The 13,604-nt window shown below is 41.9% G+C and overlaps 2 protein-coding genes across 11 annotated transcripts in view; one reads left to right on the top strand and one right to left on the bottom strand.

The window, feature by feature from the left end:
• Dzip3 (DAZ interacting zinc finger protein 3) overlaps nucleotides 1-13,604 on the top strand; it is a 96,946-nt gene that overhangs the window by 19,931 nt on the left and 63,411 nt on the right. For 6 of the 8 annotated variants that reach the window (XM_040270401.2, XM_040270400.2, XM_040270397.2 and 3 more), the window contains exon 5: nucleotides 980-1,096. In XM_040270401.2, the coding sequence (XP_040126335.2) occupies nucleotides 980-1,096 (117 nt within the window). Of the gene's footprint in view, nucleotides 1-976; nucleotides 1,097-6,775; nucleotides 6,935-13,604 lie in introns of those variants that run through there. The other 2 variants (XM_078044273.1, XM_078044272.1) reach the window with 2 other exon arrangements.
• Nucleotides 4,216-12,768, bottom strand: LOC144376419 (uncharacterized). Of its 3 annotated transcripts, XR_013436894.1 has the most exons (3): nucleotides 12,579-12,768; nucleotides 11,207-11,390; nucleotides 4,216-8,398 (listed from the first exon to the last, which is right to left on the bottom strand). XR_013436894.1 is itself a non-coding variant. In XM_078044275.1 (2 exons), the coding sequence occupies exons 1-2, from the start codon at nucleotides 11,598-11,600 to the stop codon at nucleotides 8,393-8,395; spliced, it is 483 nt and encodes a 160-aa protein (XP_077900401.1). In that variant the 5' UTR covers nucleotides 11,601-12,280; the 3' UTR covers nucleotides 4,216-8,392. The 3 variants fall into 3 exon arrangements, 2 of the variants coding, with proteins under 2 accessions (XP_077900401.1, XP_077900400.1); XM_078044275.1 differs by lacking the exon at nucleotides 12,579-12,768 and having other exon boundaries at nucleotides 11,124-12,280; XM_078044274.1 differs by lacking the exon at nucleotides 12,579-12,768 and having other exon boundaries at nucleotides 11,207-12,273.

The following is a 13,604-nucleotide window of genomic DNA, read 5'->3' as shown; positions in this document are numbered from 1 at the left end:
CTAGCCCGTTTGACAGAGGTATAACTTTAGTGTTATGTTTTATATGCCTATTCAAATTCAAGAAATAATATTGAGTAAATAGTTGAATATATGAGTCTGTAATTCAGGTGACAATTGTGGACTAGAAAAATAAATTCGGAACTATCAGTTTGTAGATAATATTTTAAAATATAACAGTGGATTACTTTAGGGAATGTGTGTTGATAACAAAAGAGATTTATTGAGTCATCTGCTGGGGAGACTGAAATACAGTATCTAGTTAGTTAGGAGAAAAGAAGGAAAGTATTATATACTGGAAATCAAGTTTACAAAGTGTAGATTAGGGCTGGGGATGTAGTTCAGTAATAGAGCAATTGCCTAGCCTGTGTGTGTCCCTGGGTTCAATCCTCAGTAACACACAGGCACACACACATACAAAGAAATTATAGATTAAATTTTTCACAGGTTATATACATCATTAAATACAATATAATTTAAAGCATTTGAGGGTACAACTTTGAGGAATCAGCACACAGAAAAGACATAGTTCTTTAATTTTATCCATGTGAATAACAAAGTAGATAGAAAACAAAAGTGCATATTAGCTCATTTTCTCTAATTTGGTGTAAAATGCTTGCCCTGATTTTTGGTAGTACTGCCATAGTTTCTATTTACCCCAGATTCAGGGCTGGAAAGAAGATTTTACCTATACTTATGAAGAGAAATAATGAGAGTAAAGTAGGATTACTTCTTTTACTCTGAAGTAGGAGTTGATGTTGCCAACCTCTTGCTTTTAGTGTTTATAGGAAATAGTTACAAACGAGATTCATCAACTACTTATAATTAACAAACATGAGTATACCTGGGTGCTGTAGATTTTTTGAAAACCATCTTTATCTGTTCCAATTTTTCTATAGTGAGCATGTATTATTGGTATAATATAAATATCTATAGGTATTTGTTCTAACTTAAAGAAATTCTCAACTAACCTATTTTTCAGAGAGAAGTTGCAGCAAATAGCCAGAATGGGGAGGAAATTGTTCCTGCTTTAACTTTACGTTTTTTGATAACACAATTGGAAACAGCACTTAGGAACATTCAAGCTACTAATTATACTGTAAGTATACTCCTTGAAATAATGGAACTTGGACAGCATTTATTTTTTTCAGAGCCTCAAAAAAATTTATTGTCCCATTGTCTCAATGTAATATCCCTACTTGACTTATATGCCCATATTAACAAGTCAGGAAGTTAGAATTACCTCACAAAATTGATTTTTCAAGGCTATCACTTAAGTGATAGAAACAGACTAAATAAAAAAAACTGCAGATGAAGTGGACCAAAGCAGACTGTACAAAGAGAGCATTTGGGGGAATGTCACAAAAAAGACGTACAGTTAGTCATCCATAGCCACAGGTTCGATAGATCTGAATTTAACCAACTTCAAACCAAAAAGATAGTTAGGCCTATAATAGTTGTATCTGTATTTAATATGCACATACTTTTTAATCATATTATTATCCCTTAAACAATAGTGCATAATAACTAATTTTGTAGCATTTACATTGTATTTGATATTATAAGTAATCTAAAGATGATTTATAATATGTGGGAGGATTTTAGTAGATTACATGCAAATACTCTATCATTTTTAAAAACTTTTTTTAGTGTAGATGCACACCATACTTTTTTATTTATTTATGTTTAGATGTGCTGAGGATGAATCCCAGCACCTCACACATGTTGGGCAAGCACTCTAGCACTGAGCTACAACCTCAGCCCAATAGTCTATCATTATATGTAAGAGATACAGCATCTCTAGAAGGGGTAGGGTCCTGGAACCAACCCCTCATGATAATAAAGGACAACAGCAAGCACTGGACAATATTCTATGGTAATACATGATAAGAACAAGTTTTACACATCTTAGAGAGTACCGAGGACAGTAAGCATGTGCCATTACACTGTGTCACCAACATGTACCTTTAACCTCTGCTTAAGAGTACTTATTTTTACTCATTTTGCCCATGATCATCTTAAGTGGACAGCATGTTTTAATGCAGGAACATCAATGCATTTTTATTTAGAGGTGTAAGCCGATTTATCTTTTCTTCTTTTACCTCTAGAGAAGAGTACATAGAATTTATTTCCTTCCTTTATCTTACTTCCATATGTGACTGCATCTCTATAATGAACTTATTCTAGCTCTCTTCTCTACCAAAAAACTGGTTGAGTTATCAGAAACTTGAACTTGTAGAACTATGCTTTCCAAATTAGGAATGAAAAGTCATGAACTTCAAAAATAAGAATAAGAATAAGGTTTTTACATAGAAAGACAAAAATTGTATGATGTCACTGATATGTGCAATCTAAAAAATGTTGAATTTGTACAAATAGAGAATAGAATAGCACTTTTCCAGAGGATAAAGAAGGGAAGATGGAGATATTGGTCAAAAAAAAAAAAAAAAAAGGATAGAAAATTTCAGTTAGATAGGAGAAATAATAAGTTTAAGAGATATTATACAACATTGTGGCTATAGTTAATAATGATATATTGCATTTTTAATAATGTGAATTAGATTTTAAGTCTTCTTACTACATAAAATGATAAATATGTGAGATCATGCATGTTAGTTATCTTGATTTAGCCATTCTGAAACCGGTTATAGCTGGGTTCAGTGGCACACAACTGTAATCCCAGAAGCTCAGGAAGCTGAGGCAGGAGATTCAAAGCCAGCAGGAGTTCAAAGGTAGGAGTTCAAAGCCAGCCTCAGCAAAGCAACTCATCAAGACAGTGTCTCTAAATAAAATACAAAATAGAACTGGGGATGTGCCTTAGTGGTCATGTCCCCTAAGTTCAATCCCTGGTATCCTCCATTAATTTAGCCAGTTTACTTTACTACTACTACCATTACTACTACTACTAACAATAATAATAATAAAAGGGCAATAAAATAAAAAAACAATTTTTGGCATAACTTGAATCTGTAAAGTAAACTGAATTCTGCATATATGTAGAAAGATAGATTATGGTTACCTTCAAAAAGTACTGTTTAAATGCCATAAAAGATAGTCCTAAAATAAAATATTCCATATTATAAGGATGTACAAAGGGGTTAAACATTAATCCTTATTTAGTTTTTGCAGAATACATGCAGAAATAAAGAGGTTTCTAGATGTATTCAAAAAAGAATCCAAAGAAAAGGAAGTTTGCATCTTGGTATCCCTAGCATGTGTATCTACTGCTGCTTGCTAATCAGATTGACAATCAATGAAGTATAACAGTATATAATGAACATTGTCCAAGTTTTTTCAAAGATGAATCTTGAACAGAAATAGGAAATGGAAGAGTTCCCTCTCTTGGTAGCACTTGTGAGCTGACTTTTAATGTTATGATCACACCTACTGCTATATCCAAATTGTTCTCCTTGTCCTTGAAGACCATCAAGGAGGAGCAAGACCAGTTTGTTTGTAAGAGGCAGCACTGGGTTGCAGGGGTGGAGTGTAGATGCCAGTCACATCTGTAGCCATTTGGTTCTAGTACTTCAAATCATCTTTGCTAACTGGGATAAGATAGTGAAAAAAGGGCAGAGATAAGGTCATATGTCGGACCGCCCTCCGACAGAGGTTGAGGAGAATCACTAGACCAGCTAGTGAGTGTCTCTGGGCTGAGCGAGAGGGTGAGTGTCGGGACCAGGCCCGCCACCCTGCCTGGGAAAAATCACACCGAGTTGGGAGTTGAGTCAGCCGAGATGGCGCAGCAACTCAGTTTATTGTGGAGGGAGAGGACTTATATAGAGAGAGGAGAAGTGAGGTGGGGGCAAAGGCAGGGGCCAGTCAGAGATCGAAGAGTCCCCCAGATTGGGGTAGCCTAGGCACCCCAGTTACAGAAACAGATCCCTGTTACCTTAGTTGCAGAAACAGAGCCCCGTTACCCTAGTTGCAGAAACAATACCCCATTAGATATGTGTGCCCTGTTGCTGGGGAGTTATTCTTTGTGTTTGTGGAAGCCATACCTTGGGGCCGTTCAGGCACGTATATGGAAGCTATTTCTCAAGCTCTAACTGTCATGTACATGGAGAATCACAAAACCAGAATCCCAAGATTGGGGATTTTTTTTACCCCAGCAGTTGCACTTCCGTAGTCAGCAGAGGTCCCAACAGTCATAAATATGCTGCTTTTGAAATTTCTGGAGTTTTTTGCCTTCTGATTATAGTATTACCACAATTCTGCATCTTGTTCTCAAAAATGTTTTTATTTAGAATTGCGTGAGGCACAGACTATTGTACAAAGCTGATTTTTTTAAAAAATTGCAAAATGATAACCATATTTATTTAGTGTTTACTACATGATAGCCAGTTTTCTGAGCACTTTGTAAAGATTAGTTTATCTACTCTTGGTAATTATTATTCCCATTTTTTAGTTTAGGAAACCGAGGCATAAAGGTTAAATAACTTGCTAATTTCCAGGTAGTAAGTAGTGGAGTTAGTATACAATCCATATAGTGTTGGCTTCAGAGTCTATGCTCTCAACTATAACATTGTACTGACTCTTCAGAGATGGGAATTTTAAGGTGGAAACCAGTTAGAAAGTACAGGAAGTTTATAAACTTATTTAGTCCATTGAAAACAAGCATGACATCTGTTTCCACAACTTTTGAAGCCAAACTTCTAATTCTCTTCATTTGTCTCACAGATACATACAGTTGGTCATAAGAAGTGTGCTAGGGTGAGGGAATACTGTTAGATCAACATAAAAAGGAAGTTTATATCTTAACGGATGTTAATCATCCTTATACCTGGAAAAAACTTGCTTATGGTATGAGGCAACCCCCATTAGAACACTTCACCTGACATTTGTATAGAGTACAGTTGTACTCTTCAGTCAGTATAGAGTGTAAGAGTAGTGGACTTAAAGGTCTTCAGAGAAACAGAACTAGTTTATGTTATATATACACACACACACCAAAATATGTATATACACACATATATATGATTTGTTATGAAGAAAGAATGTGTATTATATGTGTGTGTGTGTGTGTGTGTACATACATACATCTACAGCTGGAAACTCAGAACCAGGGGAGCCAGTAGTATAAATCATAGTCCAAGAGCAGAAAAGAAGATTCGATATCCTTCCTTAGACAAGTATACAAGAAGCAAAAATGGTGACTTCTTCCTTCTTTGGCCTTTTATTCTCTTCAGACCCTCAGTGAATTGAAAGATGCCTACCCATGTGTGGAGGGTCAGATACTAAGTCTATCAATTCAAAGGCCAATCTCTCTGAATACACCCTCGAAGACACACCTAGAATTAATGTTTAATATGGGCCGCCTGTAGCTTGTCCAGTTGACAGATAAAATTAGCCCTCATAAATAGAATGAAAAATATTTTTCTCCACAGATAATTGTTTTAACTTTTCATTTTAAGATAATTATAGATTCACAAATGTTCTAACTGTGTAATAAAAGGAGATCTTAGTGTATCCTTTAGCCAGTTTACTTCCAATAGTTATTACTTCCAACATTGTAAAGGTCGGGTGAGCGTTGGAGGAAGAGACCACCAAGAGATTGTCTCATGCAACAGCAAGGGGTTTATTTGGGGTCCAGCATGCTGGGGCTCAGAGCTCACTTGAATAGAGCAAAGAGAGAGAGCCCTGAGAACAGCATAAGCAAAGCTTGTATACTTTTCAAGTTTGACTTGTCCAATTTGGGCTTGGAGAAAGGAAACTACACGGTTGAGCAAACAGGGTCCTATAGTTAGCAACAATATAAGGAATATTAATGGACCGGCCAGGGCTGATAAAAGCATAGTTAACCAGGGGGACTGTGTGAACCAAGACTCATACCACCCTTTTTGGGCCTCTCTCTCTCTCGCTGATGCTGTTCAAGGCGTCTTCTTAATTTACTCATAGATTCTTTTACAACTCCAGTATGGTCGGCATAAAAACAACATTCTTCCCTCAATGCAGCACAAAGGCCCTCTTCTCTCATGAAGAGGAAGTTCAACCCTCGCCTGTTCTGTAAAACAACTTCAGAGAGAGAAGTTAAAGATTCCTGCAAAGCTGTGATGGGGGTTTTAATATCTTTAAGTTTTGGTCTATTGCTGCTTCTAATTGGGTCATTTGTGTGTCCCATGGACCAGGACAGTGGTTCCTGTGCCCACCCCTGTAGCAACTCCTATTCCTAATAGGATGGCTAAAGTGAAGGATACAGGTTCCTGGCGAAACCGGGTTGTATGCCCCCCGTTTGATCTTCAAATGAACCTGTGTCATGATAGAGCACTCTGGGAAACATCTGCACCATTACATAATTAATTAAATCTGTTGACCATTTTATGAAAACATAAACAATGTTTAAGTATATAGAATTATACTGTTGTAGGGACGGACAAGGCAAGGCACCTAAGATAGTACCAAAGACAGGGAAATAGTACTATTTGGTTGCAACCGGATTCAGAGGGCATTGCTTCTGTTGTAATCAATTAATCCCCTGAACCCCAAGTTTAGGTAGTTTCAGAATTTTGTACCCAACATGTAAGGGCAGGGGCTCAGAAGTTCACAGTCTGCAGAAGTTTATAAAAAGCAGTTTTTGTTTCTGTTTTTTCCTCTGTTGTAGGCAAGTTAACTTTTCAAGGACACCTGGGAGGGGGAGAGCTTTTTCTTCCCTTATTCTTTTCCCCTGCCAGCTGTTACCATGGAGCCCAGTTGGTAACTTCTTTATCTTAGAAATGTAGCCATCTCTGTGAAGCCCCAGCTCAAGGTCAGAGGCCTTGTTCACATATTTTGTGAAAAACTAGTAAGGGGATGTTTAGCTTAGGAGTGCTGATTTTTCCAGCCAATGGCCAAGTAGAACAGGGCAACATGAAAAGAGGAAGTTTATCTATACTGAACTCTTTTATAGGGACTCTTTTGCTGAAAGTCCTAAAGTCAGCCATGGTGAAGACTTCTGGAGAAGGTCAGTTAAGACTTTTTTGTGGGCCTGGTACAGAGGGGGAAGACGGGGAAGGTGGGACTGAGAGTAGCTCCGTGGAGAATGGGAAAGCAGTTTGGGATTTTCCTAGCTTGAGTATTAGAACAGGTAGAGCAGAGGGGAAGATGGGAGTGAGTATCCCAAAAAGCCTGTGAGGGACTTTAAATTCTTAGTAACCTGTTTTCAGTGATGACAAAGCAACTTTAAAGGCCATTTTCATTACATCTTGGATAGGGGTCTTAGGGCTCTTTTCAGCTGGTTTGAGCTTTGGGTTAGCTGGTAAGAGGACCTGGTGGGACCTGGTGTGGACACTGACAGGAGAAGAGAGGAGTGAGTGGGTGGAGAGGTACCTCAGTAACTGCTACCTCAGCAAGGGGGCAATGGTCTGAGAACCGGTGGAGGTTTGGGTTTTTGATCTAGTAATTGGAGGGGAGAAATCAGGTTGCTGAGGTGGGAGTGACAGCAGAGAGTCTGGAGCAGAAGGCTGAGGGTGAGGATCTATTGGAGAAGCATAGTTCAGAATGTGAGCGAAGGAGGGAAAAGGCCTCCACATAGGGGAATCTCCTTTCACCCTTTTGAGCACTTGCAGAAGTTAAAACGGTCATGCAGAATTTGAGGATCTAGAGACCCCTCTGGGGGCCATCTGTTTTGGTTATCTAATTGGTAATATGGCTAATGCTGTGTTCTGAAATTTGATGAGGAGTTTGGGTTCCACCAGGCAGCCCCTGTATGCTCACATCCCTATGACTTACAGAAGAAGTCGGCTTTTCCCCCACACAGCCGTGACTGTTTGTGGCTTCAATAGTTCGCCGGGCAAACATAGTAATCTAGGTTAGCCAACCTGCATCTGGCTCGCATGTCCCTACATCCATAATGTTTGTTTCCATTATCTATGGTACGGAAGGGATTTAATGGAATTTTAGTGGGATCCTCTTTATCAGGGATATCCCAATAGGAAAGACCTATAGCCAGCTGACAAATGTCTGGGTGGAGAGATGGCCACCAGGTCCCTAAGGGGGCTGTATGTGAGATAGACCATACTTCCTGTCCAGTAGGATTTGTGATCAGCCATCGCTGCTGAACGGGTTGATGAGGGTTAGGACTACTGGTAGTCAAGAGGAGAGTCTATAGCCCTATCCACATGGTGAATACACAATTTGAAAGGGTACCAGTCTTTTCCAATTTCCAGCCAGAGTCTGGACAGGGCACAGGCTTGAGATGAGAGGCATGGATCTAGGAAGTAATTCTGTCTACCTTTACCGCTGTAGGTGTTATAAGTAGCACCTGTATGGTCCTTTCCAGCGGGGTTCTAGGGATAACACCTGATGTCGTCTTACGTAGACGAAGTTTCCCATTTGATATCGGTGTTGAGTCCCTTTGTCCCCAGGTTGGTAGGCAGTGGCCAGCTGTTTCCATAGGTATCGCTGGGTTCTTTCAAGAGCTTTAAGTCTGTCAAGCAAGGGGGTGTGAAAGGAATTGTTAGGTCTTAGAGTTGGGGTTAGGTCCCTTACTGGAGGAGGGGCACCATAGAGAATTTCATGGGGGTGAGGTTACACAAAGAAACAGAGGGAGTATTTCTTGCACGAAACAGTGCATAAGGCAGGAGCATAGTCCAATCTTTTATGCCAGTCTCTAAGCTTAATTTCATTAAGGTCTCTTTAATGGTTCTATTCATTTTTTCTACCTGTCCTGAACTCTGGGGTCTATAAGCACAATGTAACCTCCAATTAATCCCCAGGGTCCTGGCTAACCCCTGACTTACCTGGGCCACGAACGTCGGTCCATTATCAGACCCTATTACCATAGGCAGGCCGTATCTTGGAAAAATATCTTCAAGGATCTTCTTGACCACCATTTGCGCCATTTCTTTTTTTGTGGGGAAGGCTTCAATCCATCCTGAAAATGTTTCTACAAAGATTAGGAGATATTTAAGTCCATACCTTGCTGGCTTAATTTCAGTAAAGTCCATTTCCCAGAATTGTCCTGGTCTGGTTCCTCGAAGGTGCTTTCCTGCAGGAAGCTTGGAAGGGTAAGCATTAACCAATTGACAGACCCGACAGGCTTTTGTTACCCGTTCAGCTATTTCCTTTCGCTATGAGCCGGTTAGTGGAAAACTCTGTTCTTGATCCTTCAGAAATGCCTGCAATTTCTTTGAACCAAGGTGAGTGAGTTGATGTACATTTTTAACGTAGTGTAGGGATTTCTAAAATTGCAGGCTGGGCTCAGTGAAGTTGAGGAGTTCAGTGTTAGTGTCCTTAGATGTTAAGTTGTCGGGGTACTCCGACGTAGTTAAGTCTCCTGACTTATGTTCCCCTGGTGTGGAAAGTGTTAACATGGTTACTCCGTTTAGGGCTGCCAATTTAGCCTCTTCATCCGCCCTCCTGTTCGATGGGGGTGGTATCTGCACAACGGTTTGTTTTCTGGGCTCAGTGAGCCATTGTTTACTGCCCCTAAGGGAATAGCCCAGGAAGATTACTTCTTGCTGGCAAATTTGGGCCTTTTTGGCAGAAGCTTTATACCTGAGTTGAGCAAGCTCGGATAGTAGTGCTTGGGTCCCAGACTCACAGTTTTCCTTGGTGTTGACTGCCAGCAGCAGGTCATCCACATATTGGAGTAGGGTGACTTCTGGGTGCGCAGTTCTAAAGTCATTTAGGTCCCTGTGGAGGGCTCATCAAAGAGAGTGGGGGAGTTTTTGAACCCCTGTGGGAGTCTGGTCCAAGTTAGTTGACCAGACGTTCCGGTTTCTGGGTCTACCCACTCGAAAGCAAACAGCAAATGACTATCTTTATGCAGAGGCAAGCAAAAGAAAGCATATTTTAATTCCAGAACAGTATACCATTTTCATTCAGGGTTCAGAGTGCTAAGCAGATTGTACGGATTAGGTACCGTGGGGTGAATGTCCTGCACTCTGTTGTTGATCTCTCTTAAGTCTTGAATGGGGTGATAGTCCTCGGTTCCTGGCTTTTTTACTGGTACCAGGGGAGTGTTCCAGGCTGATTGACAGGGCCTTAGGTCCCCTAAGGCCAGATATTTGTGAATATGGGGCCTTCTCCCATCTTTAGCTTCTTTGCTCAGAGGATATTATTTGACATTGACTGGGGAGGCTGAGGTTTTTAACTCCACTGTTATTGGAGGTTGTTTCACAGCTAGGCTTAACCTAGCAGTTTCTGCCCAGGCATCTGGATAATCTGTTATCCATTTCTGGGGTAGCTTGCCTGTTTGATCAGTCTTGGAGATGTAAAGAGTTGATGTTCATCTTCTGCTGATACAGTTAAAGCCATGACTATAGGAGTTTTTACTGAAGGATTTAGAAATTCCATTTGGGGCCTTCAGGGTTAAAAGTTATTCTGGCCCGGAGCTTGGTGAGCAGATCTCTGCCCATCAATGGGGCCGGGCATTCTGGGATCACTAGGAAGGAGTGATAGACTTTTCCTTTCCCCAGGTCCATGGTCCTCTTAGTTGTCCAAGCCCGATATTTACTGCCATTAGCCCCTTGAACTAGAGACCTTTTATTTGATAGAGGGCCCAATGGGGCCTTAAGGGCTGAGTATATTACCCCTGTATCCACTTCAAAGTTTACTGGGGTCCCCTCCACTTCAAAAGTTACCCTGAGCTTGGAGAGGGGATCTGAGCCCCGACTTTCCTAGTCATCCTCCAGAGTCAGAATGGCTGGCTGGCGTGGCTGTCTCTTTTTAGGGCGCTCTTTGGCTCAGTGTCCTTTTTCTTTACAGTAGGCAGATTGATCTGAGGCCAGGGGTGGCCTTTGGCGTGGGCCCAGGTATCCCTTCCTGTCTCCCTGTTTCTTAATTTCTGGCCTATTTGTTGTTGTGACCAGGACCTTAGTCAATGCCTTAGTCTGTCTTTTGCTTCTCTCATCCTTCCTTTGCTCCCTTTCTTTCTCCCTCCTTTGTTCCTTCTCTTCCTCAGTTTCTCTCTTATAGTATACCTTCTCGGCTTCTCTGACTAAATCTCTCAAAGTCATATCTTGTAATCCATCTAAGCGTTGTAACTTTCTTTTAATATCCAGAACAGCTTGCATAATAAAGGCCATCGTGACAGATGCCTTTTGATCCTCTGCCTGAGGATTGAAAGGAGTATATCTCCTATATGCCTCCATAATTCTCTCCAGAAACATAGAGGGAGATTCATTAGGCCCTGGAATAATCTCTCTTACCTTGGCCAAATTAGTTGGCCGTTTAGCGGCCGCTCGGAGACCAGCTATTAGAGCCCGGCGATAAGTGGACAGATGCTCCCTACCTTCAAAGGTGTTGGGGTCCCAGTTGGGTCGGTTCAAGGGGAAGTCGGCTTCGATTATGTTGGGAAGTTGTGTCGGTCGCCCATCTGGTCCGAGGATATTTTTTCTAGCTTCCAGGAGGATTCTCTCTCGTTCCTCTGTCATGAAGAGAGTGCCTAGGAGTTGTTGGCAGTCATCCCAAGTAGGCTGGTGTGAAAACATCAATGACTCAATCAGACCTGTGAGCTGGGTGGGGTCCTTGGAAAAAGGGGGATTGTTATTTTTCCAGTTATATAGATCTGAAAAGGAGAAAGGCCAATACTGGTAGGCTTGCATTTCTCCACCATGGCCATCCTCTATCATTGGCCCATAAGGACGGAGCGGGAGTATCATGGGGGCTTCAGGGTTTTTAATCATTTGCCGCCGGCGAGTTTCTTTAGCCAGGCCAGCTTCCTCCAGGGGAGGAGGAGCTGTGTGTGCTGCCGGGGAGTCATCTGGAGGGCGCTGGGCCGGCTCAGCTTCCTCCAATGGTGGAGAGGCTGAGTCAGCAGCAGGAGAATCACTTAGAGGGTGTTGGGGGTTGGAGGATCAGAGCAGGGGATAAGGAGGGGGAAGAGAGTCCAGTAGAGTCAAACCTTGAGACTCAGGGAGAACATAGGGTGGAGGAGGAGGAGCAGAGGGTTTGAGAGAGAGAATCGTGGGAGAAGGAGTAGGAGCAGGGGCAGGGACAAGGAAAGACTTCAACCATGGAGGAGGAGATTCACAGAGGTCCTGCCAAGTTAAGATATACGGCTGTTGATCTGGATGGCTATGTGGCCCCTCCTGAAAGACAATATCTCTGACTTTTCGAATTAGTGGGGAGTAGAAAGATCCTTCTGGGGGCCATCCGACTCCAAAGGTGGGCCATTCTGTGGCACAGAGAGTCTGCCAGGTCCGGCGTTTTACTGAAAAAGAAAGATTCTGAGCCCTTAAGCGGACTTCGGTCCAGTGATCAAGGGTCAGGGACAGAGGCGTTGAAGTGCTCTGTCCCATAATGAAAGATACACAAACAGTGAAAGCAAGGACACACAACACAGACGATAAAGACAGACAGTAAACGTTCAACACAAATTTGAGATAGAGACCAGAACTGAGTAGCCGGCAAAACCTGACAGGCTGGCAAACCAAATCCGAAGCAGAATACTGCAGAATACTGAGTCGAGGAAACTACTGTTCCTCGATTTCCCGAGTCCTCTGGGGCATCCCCCAGGGATGTGGCCTGTGGCTCTGTGACACGTCTGTCAGCCACTGTCGGAGAGAGCTCACGCTCTTCACCAACAGCCACTTTGCGAAGCCCTCCTGAAACCTGAAACCAGAAACCAGAAATCAGAAACCAGAAAGAGGCACCTTACTTACCCCGAGACCGTTGGGGGTCTTTCGTCCGCTGCTGCCGGATCTTGGTGGAACCTCCAAATGTAAAGGTCAGGCGAGCGTCGGAGGAAGAGACCACCAAGAGACTGTCTCATGCAACAGCAAGGGGTTTATTTGGGGTCCAGCATGCTGGGACTCAGAGCTCACTTGAATAGAGCAAAGAGAGCCCTGAGAACAGCTTAAGCAGAGCTTATATACTTTTCTTGGAGAGGGCAGGGAGGGAAGTTCATTGACGGGTCAGGGCGAGTGGGCGGTTTGCCTGCAACTGGGTGAGGAAGTACATTCTGCAGTTTGGCAGTTGGGAAACAGCACATTCTGGGAACAAGATTAGCAAACAGTTCTCAAGATAATTATAGATTCACAAATGTTCTAACTGTGTAATAAAAGGAGATCTTAGTGTATCCTTTAGCCAGTTTACTTCCAGTAGTTATTACTTCCAACATGACTACAGTACATTATTAAAACCAGAAAATTTACAGTATTATGATAATGTTCTTTCACTGGTCTTTAAGACACCTTCATTCATGTTCAGAGACTTGCTACAAGGTAGAGTCAGCATATTTTACTAATAGCGAAAGATTTATTACCCTGTTGTAGTAAAGATCTATAACAGATCACAGGGGAAAAGATACAGATAGAATCTCAAGGTATCTATCTGTAGGTTTCCCTGTATTTTCTCCTGCGTGTACTCAGGGCATTGTATGCTGTCCCTCTTCCCTCTCAACCCCGGTAACACAAATGTAGCAACATCTGTATTGCTTCTGCCAGGGGTAGTCCATTAGACATTCAAGTGTTCCACATTTTTATTGGTTGGTTATCTGAGGGATCTTTTGCCTGGTATGTATCAAAATTTCAAATTACCAGGAAAAAAAAAATTCCCAGGTTTTCAGCATAAATCTCATTATCATCATAAATTTCAGTTCAAACAATTGAAGCCCAGCAAGCCACCTTCAACAGCTAGAAAATAGTGGGGGAAAAAAAAATGAAACCCGAGTTCCAATACAAAAGCTA

Source organism: Ictidomys tridecemlineatus, chromosome 3 (genome assembly GCF_052094955.1).
Source record: "Ictidomys tridecemlineatus isolate mIctTri1 chromosome 3, mIctTri1.hap1, whole genome shotgun sequence".
Classification (NCBI taxonomy): domain Eukaryota; kingdom Metazoa; phylum Chordata; class Mammalia; order Rodentia; family Sciuridae; genus Ictidomys; species Ictidomys tridecemlineatus.
The sequence above is the reverse complement of the archived record's forward strand: the minus strand, read 5'-3'. Positions and strand labels throughout refer to the sequence as shown.